The following is an 18,029-nucleotide window of genomic DNA, read 5'->3' as shown; positions in this document are numbered from 1 at the left end:
CTTCTCAGTCACAGTTAGCTGTTTCTGTGGTCAGTTAGGATGTCCCACCCTCAGGATCTTCAGTAGAAATCACCGGCTCACAGATGGACACACATTGGAGCTCTTATTTCCAAACACGAGACACTATTAAGCCCAGATGAGAGTATCTCTAGTCAGCATGAGGGATTTGCTCAGTTTACAGTCATTCTGAAGGTTGGAAACTGAAATGGTTACATTTACCAACGCGACTGAAGTGTTTTTACGCCTGTTTTTATCTGGTCTTCAGCAACAGAAGAACCTGGAGGGCTACGTGGGCTTTGCTAATCTCCCCAACCAGGTTTACAGAAAATCTGTGAAGAGAGGCTTTGAGTTCACACTCATGGTGGTAGGTGAGTAGCATCTGTGCTGTTTCACCTCTCATCCCGACACTTTGTCTCTAACAAACATGAACCAGAGAAGAGGAAGCAGGACTGGAAACCAGGATCAGACCCACTTATGGAGTCATGTTTTATAGTCGGATGCTCACTAGAGGTGGGCTTCTTGTTATATAGGAAACAATAGCTCTGGTTTAGTGTAGCGTGACACAGAACCTTCACCGTTAAGCTGTACGAGTCAGGTGAGTGTTTGTACATAAATACATACTTTTATACAAGAAATGTTTAAGGGGAATTTGAAATATCCTGTAGTAACCCACAGATAAAGATAACTAATAAAATGGTAAAAGCAGAGGAAACAGTTTAAATGCGGTATCAGAGGGTATAAATCTGATGGTCCTGCAAACCAAGCAGTTGCTCTTTTCTGGAGCACGGTGAGTGTTAGCGCCTGCTGTTGCCACAGCTGCTCTTCTAGCCAGCCAAGATGCTGTGGAGTGGGGCTCTGTTGTTCACTGTGGTCCAGTCACTTGCTTTTTGTCACAGACCTCAATGAAGGGTCCAGCATTTCCTTCCTTCCCAGACCTTTTGAGCCTCCTTTGGATTGAAAGTAACAGACTGATATTTGTTTCCTCAGTACACAAATCTTTGCTCAGAATAAAGAAATGGCTTTAGCCCACTAGTACGATGGTAGTCCTCCAACTAGAGGATATGGGGTTGGCTTCCCTTGTGTTAGACACTGAATCCCAGATGTGCTGTGATTAAATAAAAAGCTTTGAAGACCATAAATGGGTTAAAAGACACCATACATGCATGAATTATGGATCACATGATTTTCTACAAAACAAAAAACCCTCCAGTTATTAAATGTGCTGTGATTAAAATATTTTATTTGACCAATAAGAAGTGATAGGCTACATAATCAGGAATTAGTGTTTTTTTATTCTGTGTTCTATTGATTGATTTAAAATATTGCAGTTTGAATATCTAAATGTCTAAATTGTTTGTTAAAAACTTTACATTACGGCGTTTGGACATTGATGTTGGGGGAAGTAGGCCGGATATGGATTGTGAACTTGCACTCAGGATTTCTTATTGTATTTTAAATGGTTATATGTCTGTCCAATTGTGGTGCTTTTTATTGGTTGTACAGCGCGTTGTTTGTCCATTTTGGCCATGTGAAAGCGCTTTATAACTAAAGTTGATTTGATTTGATTTGATATCCACAAACACTGTTACAGTGGAGTGCAGACGGAGAGGGAAGATCTGGCCAGTTGGACCAAAGTGTCTCTAAGGATGTGTGAGGGCCAAACACGCTGAGAACCAATCAGCTCGTTCTTCCTGCTCATATTACATAATGATGTTAAAGTAGAGGATCTTCAGATCAGAACAAAAGTGAAACTAACTCAGAGATTTTCTATACAGTATCACTGGTCATTATTCGCCCTGATCCCGCCTCCAGATCATGATGGGAGTGTTTCTTCCTTTGTTCCAGTGAAGAGTTGGAGGCTGCATGGTGGCACAGTGGTTAGCACTGTTGCCTCGCAGCACGAAGGTTGCAGGTTTGAAACTCGGCTGCGGCCTTTCTGCGTGGAGTTGCGTGTTCTCCCCATGCATGCGTGGGTTTCCTCCGGGTACTCCGGTTCCCCCCACAGATCACAACATGCCCTATAGGATATAAATTGTAATTCGCTTTGGATAAAAGTGTCTGCCAAATAAATAAACATAAACATAATGCTATAAAACCAGACAGAATATGTCAACAATGGAGTTCAGGAGAGTTACCATCAGAGCATCCTGACATCTAACTGGTGTTTAGTTAACTCAAAGATCTCCTGTTCTTTCAGGACTTTAGAAGGTCCATCCATCCATTTTCTTTAACCGCTTATCCTCGTAGGGTTGCGGGGGGCTAATGCCTATCTCCAGCTGTCTCCAGGCATGCAGGCGGGGTCCAAGCTGGACAGGTTCCAACGCAGGGCAACACAGAGACACACAGGACAAACAATCAAGCACACACACACACACACACACACACTCACACCTAAGGACAATTTTGAGAGACCAAGTAACCTGACAGTCATGGCTGTGGGAGGAAGCCGCAGTGCCCGGAGAGAACCCACGCATGCACAGGGAGAACTTGCAAACTCCTAGCTAACCACTGTGTCACTGTGCTTTAGAAGGTCTTTAACTATAATTGCTTTTGATGACCAGCCAGCTAATATTTTTGTAATGGAAATGAAGGGTATTACAATTTAATTAATGACCAGAGATATTAATGATCCATACCTGGCATGGGTCCCATCTCTGGACACTGGACTTTCTTAAATCAGAAGAGTGTTCTTTTTATTACAGGGAAATTTAAAATTAAATGCTTTGCATGAACTGCGAGACAAGAGAAGAGAGAGAGACCTCGGAACGTTAAAGAAAAATTTATTATCTAAATTATTTTAAACAATTAACAGGACTAACTCTAGTGATGGATGCGAATGGAATGTAATGAGGTGGAGTGTGTGGGGTCGATGTCAGTTCAGAACCTCTGTCTGGAGAAGCGAGTCTGAGTGGGAGATGTTGTTTTGCTCCTAACTGATCGACGTTTGAACTTTAGTCAGGAAAGACATGAGACGCTATCTGTGCCCTTCTACATTACCCGTCAGGGACTCCCGTGTTAGATCAGGCTGCCAGGTCCTCGGACCCTCCTCTGGTGCTGGAACGATGAAACAGCGTCGACAGCACGACAAACCAGTCTATGGATAGTCTCCAGGTAAAAACGGCAGGTGGTTCACAGCGTCTAAGGGACCTCCCTTTGGGTCAGCGAGTTCAGCTTTTATTCTGAAGGAACCGTTGTTTTGTTGGTAACAACGACAGGATTTTCCAGCTTGACAGTTCTCAGCTTAAAAGTAAAACGTACAGATGGCCAGTCTGTACTTCACTTAGCAGTGATGGACATCAGATGATCTTGAGAGCTGGCTGAATACGAACTCAAAATGGCGTTGTTCTGTTTTATTAATCTTGGTTGTTTACGATTCTGGACGAATCGCAGTGGACAGGTTAAATAAACACCACAGAGACTCTGCCACGCTTCAGAATGAAGGTTCTGATTGGATGAGTAAACAATGTGTCATGCGTTGACATTACGTGAATCAGGATGTCTAGTGCAGTTAGACCAAAGTCATGTTACTCATTACACATAACATAATTCATTAATCATAACATTGTGATTTCACAGATTGGTCACATGGTTATTATTGACTAACAGTTGTTTTGATTAGCTTTATTAAAATAGAGTTATTTGATTAATTAAAAGAAAAGCGTTCTTCTTTCTTCTGTCTTCTCTGCTGGAATGTAAACATTAGAAGTGAATGCATGACCTTGGCTGTTCATGCACACTGGCACTGTGTCACAAGGACAGCTGTTAGAGGGGAGAAATGGTTCCTTCATCACGTTACATTTTTAATCCTTTTCTTTTGTAACAATAGTGGTCAATATGGCTCAGCCCTGTTGGGAAAATATTTATGACTAAGTGTCATAAATAGGGTGAGTGAAACATGTTTTTGTTTTGTTGGGACCCTTTCTGTTCATTAAGTGATGAGAGGACTGAGCTGCTGGCAGCTGTGGTTCGTGTTGGCCATCGCTGTGGCCACTTGTAAAGGTGTTTGGCTCCATTTCTAGCCTCTGCACTCACAGTGCAGCTTTTGTTCAACAGCTACTTGTTGCTCTAAGCTTACCCCAAGTACAGTGCTGAGGGTGGTTTACCACATTCATGCTTTAAAGGGGACTTACTGTTTTATGACTTTATTGAGAATGTTATGATGGTTTAAACTTAGTATGCACCAATACCAGCATCGGTATCGGCCTGATACAGCGCGTGTTCCTTGGAACTTGTACTTGGTCTACACAACCCAATACTGATCACATGGGTTACGTAAGTGTTGAACAGACGACAAAAGTGGTGACTGAGATGTTTGATTTATTTAAAAAAAAATTTTTTTTGCCAGTTTAACTTAGCTTCTCCTAGTTAACGTCCAGTTTACTAGTTGGAAGATTTAGAAAACCTTGGTGGGACACATAGAAAGCTGTATTGACCTTTAATCTCTGGAACTGTCCATCGAAACATTGTTGAAAATAAGTTAAATGATGTCCAATTGTTGAAATATTGGTGGCTTTGTACCATATAACCATAAGAAGTGGGTCTAAAGTACAGGGGGGGGGGGGGGGGGGGGGGGCACATGTTTCCTTCTGGCCAGCTCAGGGTCCTGTGCTGGACGTACGACTTTCGGAAGTTACGTTACCATGTTCAAAATCATTTAGGCAGTAAGAAACACTAGTTTAATAACAAAACTACTAAACTCTTTCCAAATCATATGTGAAAGAACAGAATTGAAAAGAGATGCAATGTATTTTGGCTGAGTGGTATTGCCGTAGTATGATGACGTCATCGGCAGTTGCAGGACCCCGAGAAGGTCCGGAAATTACAGCAGCAGAAAACTACAATCGGCATTGCATTCTTTCATGGAATTAACTGAAGGACCATCAAAGTCTGAGGAGTCATGTTGAGTTTGCATGCTTTCTGCTCAACAGGTAACATTTATGTGTAATGTTTTTTTTAATTAGGGACAGTCAGGAAGGTATGGTGTACAACTACCCTGAAATGTATTTATGTACTTCCCCCTAGCGGCAGGAAACTACACACTGCCACTTTAATGTTAGCTAGCTCACAAACGGTATCTCCCTGCTGCTGTGTTCACTTGTCTGATCAAGTTGCCGACTTTACCAGAATTCACCCCGTTGCAAAACCTTATTAAATATCTGAAAGATCTTGTGATGTCTGGGTTGTCAAATCAGTTAGTCTGTATGGTTTAATAAGCTAGAGATTATTCAGAAAACCATCCTACTCCAGTTTAAGGATCTACAAACCCTTTGCGTTGGAGACCCTCACGCGATCCAGGGTGTCAAGAGGTCTATATGGACACTGCCGGTGGAGTGGACCTCTGGGTAAAAGAGCTCGTAGTTCAGCTCTGAGTACGACCCATCTGCTCTGAGGTACCTGCCAGGTGACGACAGGAACCTGGCTTATCTATTTTGCATCTGATACACTCGCAAGCGTTGCAGAGAGGCTTTGAGTTTGAGTCGGTCGGCCGAACCAGGAGGAAGCGGAGAACTGACTAGATCATGAAGTGATCTAACCTTTTATTAACTATTGTTGACAAATTTAGATGAATCAGAGTTTGACAAGTTTTAAAAGGCATTGCCAAATACCTCAGAAGATCCCTCCCTCCCTCTGATACTTCTTAGAGAGGTTATTTCTTAGTGTGAAGTAAAAATGTTAAACAGATTATTTGAAGCAGAAATATTTTAACCATGAATGATGATATGGTGACGTTACTGTGTTCACACTGATAGATTAACATTAAATTCAGCAAATACTAATCTGGTGTAATTTAAGATCTGAAATAAATCATTACAGGAAAAATATTCACTATAACCCATCGCTCATTAATGTCAAGTATAGAACACATTAATCAAACATTTTGGATTTAAACAAATTGTTCATTCAACCAAATCTGATTATATAAAGTTTTAGTTTAGTTTGTTTTGGACTTGTAACAAACCTAAACAGTTCATTTCACGTCCACCATGGTGAAGGGAGCATTCCCATGAGTAGCGTGATGCCACATGGACAGGGTCATAGCCCGATTTAAAATGAATTGGTAAACAGGCAGATGACCTTTTATGTGGGGGCCCTGAACCTGTCACACTTGTGCTGCTATATTTTGTAAGATATTCTTCTGAGGTTATGTTAGCTCTAGAAAAAGGTATTTTTATAAAAGCATGATTTACTAAAAAAGATCATTTTTTCCAGAAAAATTTCTAATGAAAAACAATTTCTAATTATTTGCAACAAGTACAGGTCCTTCTAAAAAAATTAGCAAATTGTGATAAAGTTCAATAATGTCTGTAATAGGGCCTGCACGACTTTATTGTTTTTAAAGTCGACAGTCAAGTAATGAAAGTCGAGTCGACTTCGACTAGTCGTTGATGACGTCATACGCCGGAAGCGGTGGCGGCGGTGGGGGGGGTGGGGGGTGGGGGTGGGGGTCGGTCGGTAGGTAGGTTCGCTGGAGTTTTTGACAATTTAAATTGCGCCCACATTTTCTAAGTTAACACAAGTTAACGCCTGCAGCCTTTCCTGCTGCTCTAAACATTAAAATAATTATTTCATTTTCTGTTCCTCACTTCTGATGACCTTCAATGGTGTCTGTTTGTTGCAACCAGCAGGTACAAAAACTAACTTGTTTTTATTTGACTATTTTTCTGTCCTGCCTGTTTATTATCTTCCTGCATCTCCTCTCAATCCTAAAGAAAAACTGCTACCTGGGTTCATACATATTCACCTTTTGAGTTACCTTTGAACTGCAGTTCTAAAAGATCTACCGACCGCAAAAACAGCGGAGTGCCGCTGCTCGCCGGCCGACTACAACGGGACCGTTTTTGCTGCGGAGTTCGTGCCGGAGCGGAGTGGAGATAGTGGAATCTTGGGGGTGCGTCACCGGAGGACAACAGCTGATGCGCCTCGCTCCGCAGCAACAAAGCGCATCAGGCACAAATAACAGACAGAAAACATGAAAGGAAATGAGCCGACATGAACGATCGCGTGTTTAATTTGTTTTTGAGGTGGTGACACCTGATTTGGCGGTGCTCAGGACGCAATGTCTGGAGCGCACGTCAACGATCAGAGCTTTGCATGCGCAAACTGGTTAAGATTAGGATGGGGGTGAGGGGAAGGTTAAATTGCAAGAGGGAAAAGGTCACAGTTTGGTTAAATGTCCGTTTTACCGCAGGTGTCAGTACCGCACAGCGCGTCGCCTCCGCCTCGATCCAGACGCGCAGGGGCTCATCACCTGCTGTCTTTTCCGAGGACTGCATCTTGTCAGTCATTATCACGTGACAGCGACTAGTTGATGACAGGCATAAAAAGTCACTACAGAGCCGTGAAGTCGACTAGTCGACTAGTTCGTACAACCCCTAGTCTGTAATGTACTGATAAACATTAGACTTTCATATATATTAGATTCATTACACACAACTGAAGTAGTTCAAGCCTTTTATTGTTTCTAATACTGATGATGTTAGCATACAGCTCATGAAAACCCAAAATTCCTATCTCCAATAATTTGCATATCATAAAAAGGTTCTCTAAACGAGCTATTAACCTAACCATCTGAATCAACGAATTAACTCTAAACACCTGCAAAAGATTCCTGAGGCTTTTTAAAACTACCAGCCTGGTTCATTAAATGGTAAAAATGGTAAATGGCCTGTATTTGATATAGCGCCTTCTAGAGTCCTGGAACCCCCCAAGGCGCTTTACAACACAGTCATTCACCCATTCACACACACATTCACACACTGGTGGGGATGAGCTGCAATGTAGCCACAGCTGCCCTGGGGCGCACTGACAGAGGCGAGGCTGCCGAGCACTGGCGCCACCGGTCCCTCCGACCACCACCAGCAGGCAACGTGGGTTAAGTGTCTTGCCCAAGGACACAACGACAGCGACAGACTGAGCGGGGCTCGAACCTGCAACCTTCCGATTGCGGGGCGAGCACTTAACTCCTGTGCCACCGTTGCCCCATTATTCAAAACCGCAATCATGGGTAAGACTATCGACCTGACTGCTGTCCAGAAGGCCATCATTGACACCCTCAAGCAAGAGGTTAAGACACAGAAAGAAATTTCTGAACGAAGAGGCTGTTCCCTGAGTGCTGTATCAAGGCACCTCAGTGGGAAGTCTGTGGGAAGGAAAAAGTGTGGCAGAAAACGCTGCACAACGAGAAGAGGTGACCGGACCCTGAGGAAGATTGTGGAGAAGGTCCGATTCCAGACCTTGGGGGACCTGCGGAAGCAGTGTGGACTGAGTCTGGAGTAGAAACATCCAGAGCCAGCGTGTACAGGCGTGTGCAGGAAATGGGCTACAGGTGCCGCATTCCCAAGGTCAAGCCACTTTTGAACCAGAAACGGCGGCAGAAGCACCTGACCTGGGCTACAGAGAAGCAGCACTGGACTGTTGCTCAGTGGTCCAAAGTACTTTTTTCAGATGAAAGCAAGTTATGCATGTCATTCGGAAATCAAGGTGCCAGAGTCTGGAGGAAGACTGGGCAGAGGGAAATACCAAAATGCCTGAAGTCCAGTGTCAAGTACCCACAGTCAGTGATGGTCTGGGGTGCCATGTCAGCTGCTGGTGTTGGTCCACCGTGTTTCATCAAGGGCAGGGTCAATGCAGCTAGCTGTCAGGAGATTTTGGAGCACTTCATGCTTCCATCTGCTGGAAAGCTTTATGGAGATGATTTCATTTTTCAGCACAACCTGGCACCTGCTCACAGTGCCAAAACCACTGGTAAATGGTTTACTGACCATGGTATTACTGTGCCCAATTGGCCTGCCAACTCTCCTGACCTGAACCCCGTAGATAATCTGTGGGATATTGTGAAGAGAAAGTTGAGAGACGCAAGACCCAACACTCTGGATGAGCTTAAGGCCTCTATCGAAGCATCCTGCGCCTCCATAACACCTCAGCAGTGCCACAGGCTGATTGCCTCAAGTGCCACGCCGCATTGAAGCAGTCATTTCTGCAAAAGGATTCCCGACTAAGTACTGAGTGCATAACTGAACATAATTATTTGAAGGTTGACTTTTTTTGTATTAAAAACACTTTTCTTTTATCGGTCAGATGAAATATGCTAATTATTTGAGATGGGAATTTTGGGTTTTCATGAGCTGTACGCCACAATCATCAATATTAGAAACAATAAAAGGCTTGAACTACTTCAGTTGTGTGTAATGAATCTAATATATATGAAAGTCTAATGTTTATCAGTACATTACAGACATTAATGAACTTTATCACAATATGCTAATTTTTGAGAAGGACCTGTAAATTGCATTTACTCATACTCTGTAAATATGTAGTATCGATGCGTCCCTAGTTCAAATGCTAATTTAAAAAAACGTAAATCTCAGTACCACGCTTGTTTTAGGGCAGTCCAACTCCAGAGCCATGCCACTTCATGCTCATCTGTGACAGAAACATGCATTTTATAAAAGTACCCACTTTTCTCATCTGCTTATGTGACACAGAACATATTACTTTACTAAACAGTGTTGACTCCAACTGAAATTTGGAGTGTATGGGACCCATCCAATATGGCGGTGAAGCAGTTACATTTTCCAGTGCCCAATGTCGCCTCTGCATATGACCTCTGTTTCCTCCATCGTCAACTGTCTTCAAGTTTCTTTACATTCACAAACAGGTGAATGCTACTTTTTGTTTGAGAAGGAGCAGTTGTAATTTTATTTTTACTGTTTGTGTTCTATGTTTAACATATTAATTGCAGTTCAGAGATTTAGAATTGGAAATGACATATGGTGAATTCCTTTAACACCTAAGCGATGAGACACTGATTTCATGGTGTATATACTGAACATGGCACACATGTTTAAATACACAAAAAGACACAACTGTTAAGGTTATTTCTAAGGATATTACCCAGTTTTGTGCTGTTACCCAGGAGAATATTTTTCTCTGTGAATTCTAGCCCAGATAAGATGGATCCCAAGTCAGAGCTATGAATCTGACTTCTGACTCTTAAATTCTTGAACCAACATCACATAGATTCTGATTTATTTTTCTTTCCTGTTAGAGTGAAGAATTCCTGATTCCCTCTCCTTCCTTCCTGTGATTCTCTGATTAGATTTCTGAAATGCTGACAGGAAATTAGTTTGGAAGAACAAATCTTCTGCCCCGTTTCTCTTTTTTCAGCCTATAAAACAAAAATCAGCCAGCTCCTATGTAAATCTGTAACCTGGTAATTGTTTTCTTATGTTCCTGAGTGATTGGCAGTTGGTGTGTGATGACTCTGCCTCTGTCTTCTGTCTTTTAGGGGAATCTGGTCTGGGGAAATCGACGTTAATCAACTCGCTCTTCCTCACAGACTTGTACTCCCCTGAGTATCCCAGTCCATCTAACCGGATCAAGAAAACCGTTCAGGTAAGAGCGTTGTTGTAACGTTGCAATTTAACTAGTTCAGTTTTGAACTCTTGGCAAATGAGTTAAAACATCAGAAGTACGAACACACACCCCGTCGGCTTCTTTAGCCAGATCTGACTCAGGTCAGACCTGGGATTAACACACATCCTGAGTGATTAGATTACAAGTGCACAGCTTTAAGGAAGGATGTTTACCTTAAGTCATCAGTTACCTGCTCTAAATAAGAACAAACACAGTCGTGTCGCATGGCTGGCTGATCCGTCTTTGTTGTTCAGACATAAACACGATGCAGATTCACTTAAGTGAGTTTACCATGTTATTTACACGACTGATGAGAATACGTTGGGAGAATAAACTTTTTTTTTTACTCCCTAGTACCCCGATTGACAGCACAGGAAACAAAATTAAATTGTTCGAATAAACTGAGTTAACTTTATTGTTTTATTGCAGGAAAAATCTTTTTTCTTTTAGTTTTCAGATCCAAATAATTAAATATATCAGTTGAAAGAATTAAAATGATGTAAAAATGTGGTGGTTGTTCTTTCAGTTGAGTAAAAAAAATCTGTTGTTAAAACAAATAAGAATAAAAAAAATTTTTTTTGCCTCTTAAGGTTCTAACATAGTATAGCTCGAAGTAAATTGTGGAGGTTAATAAAAAAATTAAGTGGTTCTCTCGCTTTTGTCTAAAAACCTCCGCCAATAACACTGCTCGAACCGAAGGTCACTATTTGACCATTTGATTGTCGTTTTCATGGAATTGACGCACTTCCCTGGGTCCTCCACTCAGTACACGCTCACATCCTGAGCAACACAACACCTTAGGTGTGAGAGGTTCTCCACTCAATAATATCGGAGAAGGAGAAACAGACGGCTACTACCACTTCAAACATCCAGGCAAACCGAGGAACCAGGGCAGAAACGTGAAAGCAGAATGACGATACATTCCACCCCACAACTGGGTAGTTTCACTGGCTTGTGTCCAGAGTACATAATTACACTTTTAGGGCGGCTAGCTGGCCTCGAGTCAGTGATGCTAAATGTTGAGTAAAAGGCAAGAGGTAAGATTTTGCATGTGAGGACGCTCTACTCTCTCCCCATTGGTGTTCCCAACGTCTCCATCTGCCCTTTTTTCCCCCTTAAGCCGGGCGTACACTGTGCAACTTTTTCACTTTTTTGAGCCGATTTTCCACTCGTGCGAGAATCCACGAGATCGGGGCGAGTTTTGCGCTGAGCGTCGTGTACGGGGGGTTACGAGAGGCGATTAACACCACGTGATCAGCTCCCGATCAGCAATCGTGAGCTCGCACGGACTTCTTGCGTGTTTAATATTTCGCTCGTCCCTCGTGAGGGTATCGCACTGTTGAAGCGGCGCTGCGAGCAGCTGCGACCCAAAAAGTATCAGAACCGCTCACGGCGCATGCGCAATCATGCATCAACACCGCTCGCCCGCTATTTCCCTAATAACACACGTTGTTCATTTTTATTTCTACACGTTTTTTTACTCACAAAGATTGCCAAGAAAGCGTGCTTGTCGTGTTCATGTCAAATTAAACTGATCACAAAACACAAATTTACTTTCTTTATTTCGTTTTCCTCATCCAACCCCCATAAATCCCTGTGTGTCCTCCTGCAGCACTCCCGAAGGACAACAGGCAAAACAAGACAAAAAAAGTCTGACGTGTTGTTTAAAATCTGCTATTTTTAGCATATTTTTGGGTCCGACGTGTTGCTACCAGACGTAAAGTGTGAGCAGTCAGGTCGCATCCGAGAACTGGGTCGTACAGTGTGAGCGCATGACTCGTGACATCTGCCCTGCGAGGAAGTCGTACAGTCTGAGCTGAAGCTGAGTGCTACGAGTGAAAAAGTCGGACAGTGTCCGCCCGGCTTTAGACACCACCCCAACTAAATATTCAGTTGGGTTTATCTCCTGGGCTGAAGTGTGTGCTTCTAGTACTACTGGCTCGCCTTTTGGGTTAAGCTTTGGCAGTTAATTTAAATGGAGAACAGAGAGCTCTTCTTCTTTTGCTCATCAGGAACCACAAGTTAATGACTTTTTAAATGGCTGTAGCTGCTTTTATTTACAATGGTTCTGGAGAATGTGATGAAACGCTGGAATGCAGTGTGTAATCTAATCCGGCTCTGTGAGGGTATTAGCTGGACGTGAGAAAACCTTGGGTGGATAGCCTTGTTGTTCCGAGTTAATGGGAGCTTATGAGGACAGGGAGCTGGTGATTAGCTAACAGGCTGACTTGTGGAATGAGCTCATTCTTGTTCTGCCGATGCACAGACGGGCCCAGAGTTTTATGTGATGAACTATATTTGGCTTCCTAGAAATTTTATGATTAAAAAAAGATTAGCTGGTTAGGTTTCATTAGATTATGTTGTAAATACTTCCTGTTGGCAAAGTTTTAGCTTCATCTACAGCGGGATGTGAAGGTTTGGGCAGCCTTGTTAATCTTAATGATTTTCCTGTTTAAATCGTTGGTTGTTATGATAAAAAATTCTGTTAAATATATCAAATAGGAGACAAACACAGTGATATATGAGAAGTGAAATGAAGTTTATAGGATTTATAGAAAGTGTGCAATAATTGTTTAAACTAAATCAAGCAGGTGCATAAATTTGGGCCCCGCTACAAGAAATGAACTCAATATTTAGTAGATCCTCCTTTAGCAGAAATAACAGCCTCTAAACACTTCCTGTAGCTTCCAATGAGAGTCTGGTAGAAGGTATTTTGAACCATTCTTTCATCTCTAGTTCATTCAGGTCTGATGGCCTCTGAGCATGGACAGACCACACCACAGATGTTCTGTAACATCCAGGTCTGAGGACTGAGATGAATATTCCAGAACGTTCTACTTGTTCTTCTGCATGAACGCCTTAGTAGATGTTGAGCAGTGTTTCGGGTCGTTGTCTTGTAGAAAGCTCCAGCCCCGGAGCAGCTTCAGCTTTGTCACTGATTCCTGAACATTGGTCTCCAGAATCTGCTGATACTGAGTGGAATCCATGCGTCCCTCCACCCTAACCCTTTAGCATGATGGGACCACCACCATGTTTTACTGTAGGTAGCAGGTGTTTTTCTTGGAATGCTGTGTTCTTTTTCCTCCATGCATAACTCCTCTTGTTTTGCCCAAATAACTCATCTTTAGTTTCATCAGTCCACAGCACCTTATTAATGAAGCAGGCTTGTCCAAATGTGCTTTAGCAAACCTCAAGCAGCTCTGTTGGTGCTGTGGGCGGAGAAAAGGTTTCCTCTGCATTAGAGGCCAACTGATATATTGGGCCAATATATTAAATTATGACACGTCTCTAAATAAAGTAAAATTTTCTAGTGCAGATTGGAGACAACCGATAGAAGCACTGATTTGATCTCATTTCAGAGAAAAGTAGAACAGGTTAGATGCACCTAATAAATAAAATCACTAACAAACTCAGGAGTCTTTCTTTGCTTCACTGTTCTGGTGCTGAGAATATCACTAATGCGGGTCAAAGGAGATACACAGATGAATGCACCTCTTATTTATTATTTGGAAACTACATTTACTGCAGCTGGCAGAGACAGAGATTGTTCTCTTTCTTAACATTCGTTTCGATGTCTCACTATGGGATACACCCCTCCGCGGATTCCTCAGAAGCACTTATCTCAATACGCCAATCCTGATTGGCCAGTGACCGTGACGTACGCGTCCCCATGCTACTATAAGTAGCAAGCGTCCCAACGCACGCACTATTCAATCACCTCTTCTCGCTTCGGTGGTCGCTTATCTCTGAGGTAAGTTAGCTCAACTGTTCACAGACGGAGCCTTCTAATATTCTCTCCGTCGCCGAACGTTAACTTACCGTCCTTCTGTCCTGACCTTCACCATAGGTTCGGGGCATAACGAGCAGCTTCACACTCCAGTGCACCTGTTCGCTCTCTGCTAACACACCAGTTAGCCAACATGGAAGCCGCTCCTCCCACCAGAGGAGTCGATGGCTCAGGAGCTCGCCTCTGTACCTGTGGGAACAAAATCTCAAGCAAAGACCCGCACAAGGTCTGCTCGAGCTGCCTCGGGCTGGAACACGCCCAGCTGGCATTGGAAGTCCCCGGGTCATGTGAGAACTGTGCCTGCTTCACCCTGAAGAGCCTTCGCCGGCGGCTAGCGCGCCAAGCTAGCCTGTCGGGGAAGGATCCTTGCCTGCCGGCCCCTGGGCCACCGCCTGGGGACGCCAGCGAACATGCCCTCCCGGAGCCGGAACCGTGTGCCGAACTCAGCTGGGGCTCACAGCTCGAACTGGCCGGTCCGAGCCACCCCGTCGAGGACGTGTTGGAGTTGGACTACGGAGACGACGAGGACACCTCGGAACTCCTCATTTCAGAGGAGGACGAGGATGACGACGTCTTTCTCCCCGTCGCTCAGGCCTCCATGCCTAGCTTTCCGTCCTCTCCCAGGGATGGAGCGGCTTCTCCGGCCGCCCACCTGGACATGCAGTCAGTCTGCCGACGCGCTGCGACCAGGCTCAACATCCCTTGGCCCACCGTGGTCACTGAGGCTGTCAGGTCCCGCTACGAGGGTAAGAAGCTGCCTCAGGCCACAAGGGCGGCAAAGCCCCTCCTTCCCGCCTTCCCGGAGCTTCTCCAAGAAGTGAGGTCCTCCTGGGACAAACACCCTTTCAGCTCAAGGTCTCCGGTCCAAGGAGCCTCCTCGCTGGACTTCGAGGGGATGGAGAGGGCTGGCATGCTTCGCATGCCGCCGATGGAACCGCTGGTTGCAGCCCACCTGCACCCACGACTCTCGGCAACTTCCTCCAGGCCTCCCGCTCTCCCTGCAAAGGCGGACCGCTTCCAGTCGGCGCTGAACGAGAGGGCGTACAAGGCTGCCGCCATCTCGGTCCGAGCTTTGAATGTCTCCTCCATGCTCTCAGCGTACCAAGCCGAGCTCTGTGAGGACATGAATACGAAGCCGGACCCGGAGGTGTGGGAGGAAATCACCGTACTGACCGACATCTGCCTGCGGGTGCAGCGCTGCGCGGTCCAGGCTACGGCGAAAGCTATGGGCATGATGGTGCTTCAGGAACGTGCACGTTGGCTGAACCTCACCAACCTCTCTGATAGAGAGAAGGAGGACATTTTGGACATGCCAATCGTGCCTGAAGGCATTTTCGGCTCTGCCCTGGCATCGATGCAGCAACGGTGTGAGGCCAAAAAGAAAGAGGATGAAGCCCTTCATCTCTGCCTTCCCCGTAAGCCTTCACCGGCACTGCCGGCTCGGCCGAACCTTCCTCAGGCAATACCCCGAGCCCAGCCTCAGTTCCGGATCCCAAAGCGCCCGAAGTCTCAAGCTGTCCAACCAGCTCCCTCGGGCTCAGCGCCTCGACCAGTGTGGCCTCAGCGATCCGGCAACCAAGCTGCTCCGCCGCCGGGACAATCCACCCGACCCGGCGGTCAGCAGGTGAGGAAGAAGAAGAGGGCAGCCTGACGGAGTTCTTTCCCTCCCGACGCTGCAGCTGGCAGTTCCCCGTTCGCCAGCCCCTCCTGTTCAACGTTGCCATGGTGCTTTCTCCCCCCCTCACGGAACCCCTCCGGCAGAGTCCCCGAGCAGTCCAGGGTGGGGCCAGGACGTGCAGCCGGCTGTGCCGGCTCAGAACACACGTCACAAGCACTCACATTGTTGTTTTTCACAAACATGTCACGCTCAAGGAGCATTAAAACGTTCGCTGCCGCATCCAGACAAAATGTCAAGGGCGCAGCAAAAATCAATAAAAATGTTACCCATGAGCGGTCCCAGGCGGGGTCGGCCCCTGGCGGACTTTCTAGCCAGCCACGGGTCGTCCCCGTACACCTGGGCCGTCAAAGCACAAAGCCCCCGCGCATGCGCAGTGGTTGCCACGAGCACTGCTGCCCCACAACCTCTGGGGGGAGCTGGTGCTCCGTGTGTCACGGCTGTGTCACCGCTCTCAACTCACATGGAGGAATGGACAGCGGTTTCTGCTTCACATTGGGTGATAAGAACAATTTCGAGGGGTTACAGGCTCCAATTCGCCTCAGTTCCTCCTCGATTCTCCGGCGTAGTGTTCTCCCACGCCCAGGGGTCATCAGCTCACATCCTTCAGGGAGAAATCTCCTCCCTGCTGGAGAAGGGAGCGATATGCATTGTGCCTCCCGATCGGTCTCAGAGCGGTTTCTACTCCAGGTACTTCCTGGTCCCGAAACGGGGAGGGACCGGGATTCGCCCGATCCTGGATCTGAGGGCCCTGAACCGATGCCTCAGAAAGTACAGATTCAAAATGCTCACGCTCTCATCCCTTTTGCGTCTGATTCACCAGAACGACTGGTTCACCTCAATCGACCTGAGGGACGCATACTTTCATATTCCTGTGTACCCTCCACACAGGAAATTTCTGAGGTTTGCCTTTCAGGGAGTGTGTTACGAATACACCGTGCTCCCATTCGGCCTCTCGCTGAGCCCGAGGGTGTTTGTCAGGTGTACGGAGGCGGCGATCGCCCCTCTGAGAGGGAGGGGCATTCAACTGGCCACATATTTAGACGACTGGCTCCTGCTGGCACGGTCCAGAGAGGAGGCAGCGTCAAACACGCTGGTTGTGATCCGTCACTTGTGTGGTCTGGGTTTCAGAATAAACTGGCAGAAAAGCGCTTTACTCCCCTCCCAGAAAATAACCTTTCTAGGTCTGAATCTGGACTCAGGGGCGTTCACGGCCCGTCTCTCGACACCGCGCGTGGACGCGCTCTCGCTCTGCCTGGCGCGCTTCCGCCTACACAGTTCGGTGCGGTTTGCGTTATGCCTCAGGCTGTTGGGTCTCATGGCGTCGGCTATTTCAGTGGTACCACTCGGCCGTCTACACATGAGAGATTTTCAACGCTGGGTGGCTTCTCTGGGTCTCTCTCCAGTGCGCCACAGAGCGCGCAGGGTGACGGTCTCTGCAGCGTGCGTCGCGGCGCTCCGCTGTTGGCGTCACCCCTCCCTCTTGGCACAAGGGGTGCCTTTGGGGTTGGTTCTCGTGAGGAAAGTGGTCACGACAGATGCGAGCCTGTCAGGTTGGGGGGAGCTCCTGGAGGGTCGCTCTGTCAGGGGTGTGTGGAGCAGAGAGCTCTGGGGGACACACATAAATTATCTGGAACTCCTCGCGGTCTTTCTGGCCCTGAGGCGCTTCCTGCCTTTTCTGTCCGGCCATCATGTCCTAGTGAGAACAGACAACACCACGACTGTGGCATATATAAACCGCCAGGGGGGGCTGCGCTCCATGCGGTTAGACACACTGGCACGCAGACTGATCCTATGGTGCAGCAGGCATCTCCTCTCAATCAGAGCCACCCACGTCCCGGGTGTTCTGAATCGGGGGGCTGATCTGTTGTCCAGAGGGACACCCCTGTATGGGGATTGGAGCCTGCATCCAGCAGTGGTGGAACAGATTTGGATCCGGTTCGGCACAGCCGTAGTGGATCTTTTTGCCTCCAAGGAGAATGCTCAGTGTCCTCTGTTCTTCTCCCTGCGTGACCGAGACGCTCCACTCGGCGTGGACGCGCTGGCGCACGACTGGCCACGGGGTCTGCTTTACGCTTTTCCCCCAGTGGCCCTGATACCATCCACCTTGCTGAGGGTACGAACCCAGCGCCACACTCTCATTCTGGTGGC

The 18,029-nt window shown here is 46.3% G+C and overlaps 1 protein-coding gene across 3 annotated transcripts in view; it reads left to right on the top strand.

The window, feature by feature from the left end:
* Positions 1–265: 265 nt before the first annotated feature.
* The window catches only part of septin7 (septin-7), a 41,584-nt gene continuing 23,820 nt past the window's right edge, over positions 266–18,029 (top strand). For all 3 annotated transcript variants that reach the window (XM_054745677.1, XM_070556237.1, XM_070556236.1), the window contains exons 1-2: positions 266–368; positions 10,289–10,395. In XM_054745677.1, coding sequence (XP_054601652.1) covers positions 359–368; positions 10,289–10,395 — 117 coding nt within the window. In that variant the 5' untranslated portion in view covers positions 266–358. The remainder of the gene's footprint in view (positions 369–10,288; positions 10,396–18,029) is intronic.

The sequence above is a fragment of the Nothobranchius furzeri genome, chromosome 11 (genome assembly GCF_043380555.1).
Source record: "Nothobranchius furzeri strain GRZ-AD chromosome 11, NfurGRZ-RIMD1, whole genome shotgun sequence".
Classification (NCBI taxonomy): domain Eukaryota; kingdom Metazoa; phylum Chordata; class Actinopteri; order Cyprinodontiformes; family Nothobranchiidae; genus Nothobranchius; species Nothobranchius furzeri.
The sequence above is the reverse complement of the archived record's forward strand: the minus strand, read 5'-3'. Positions and strand labels throughout refer to the sequence as shown.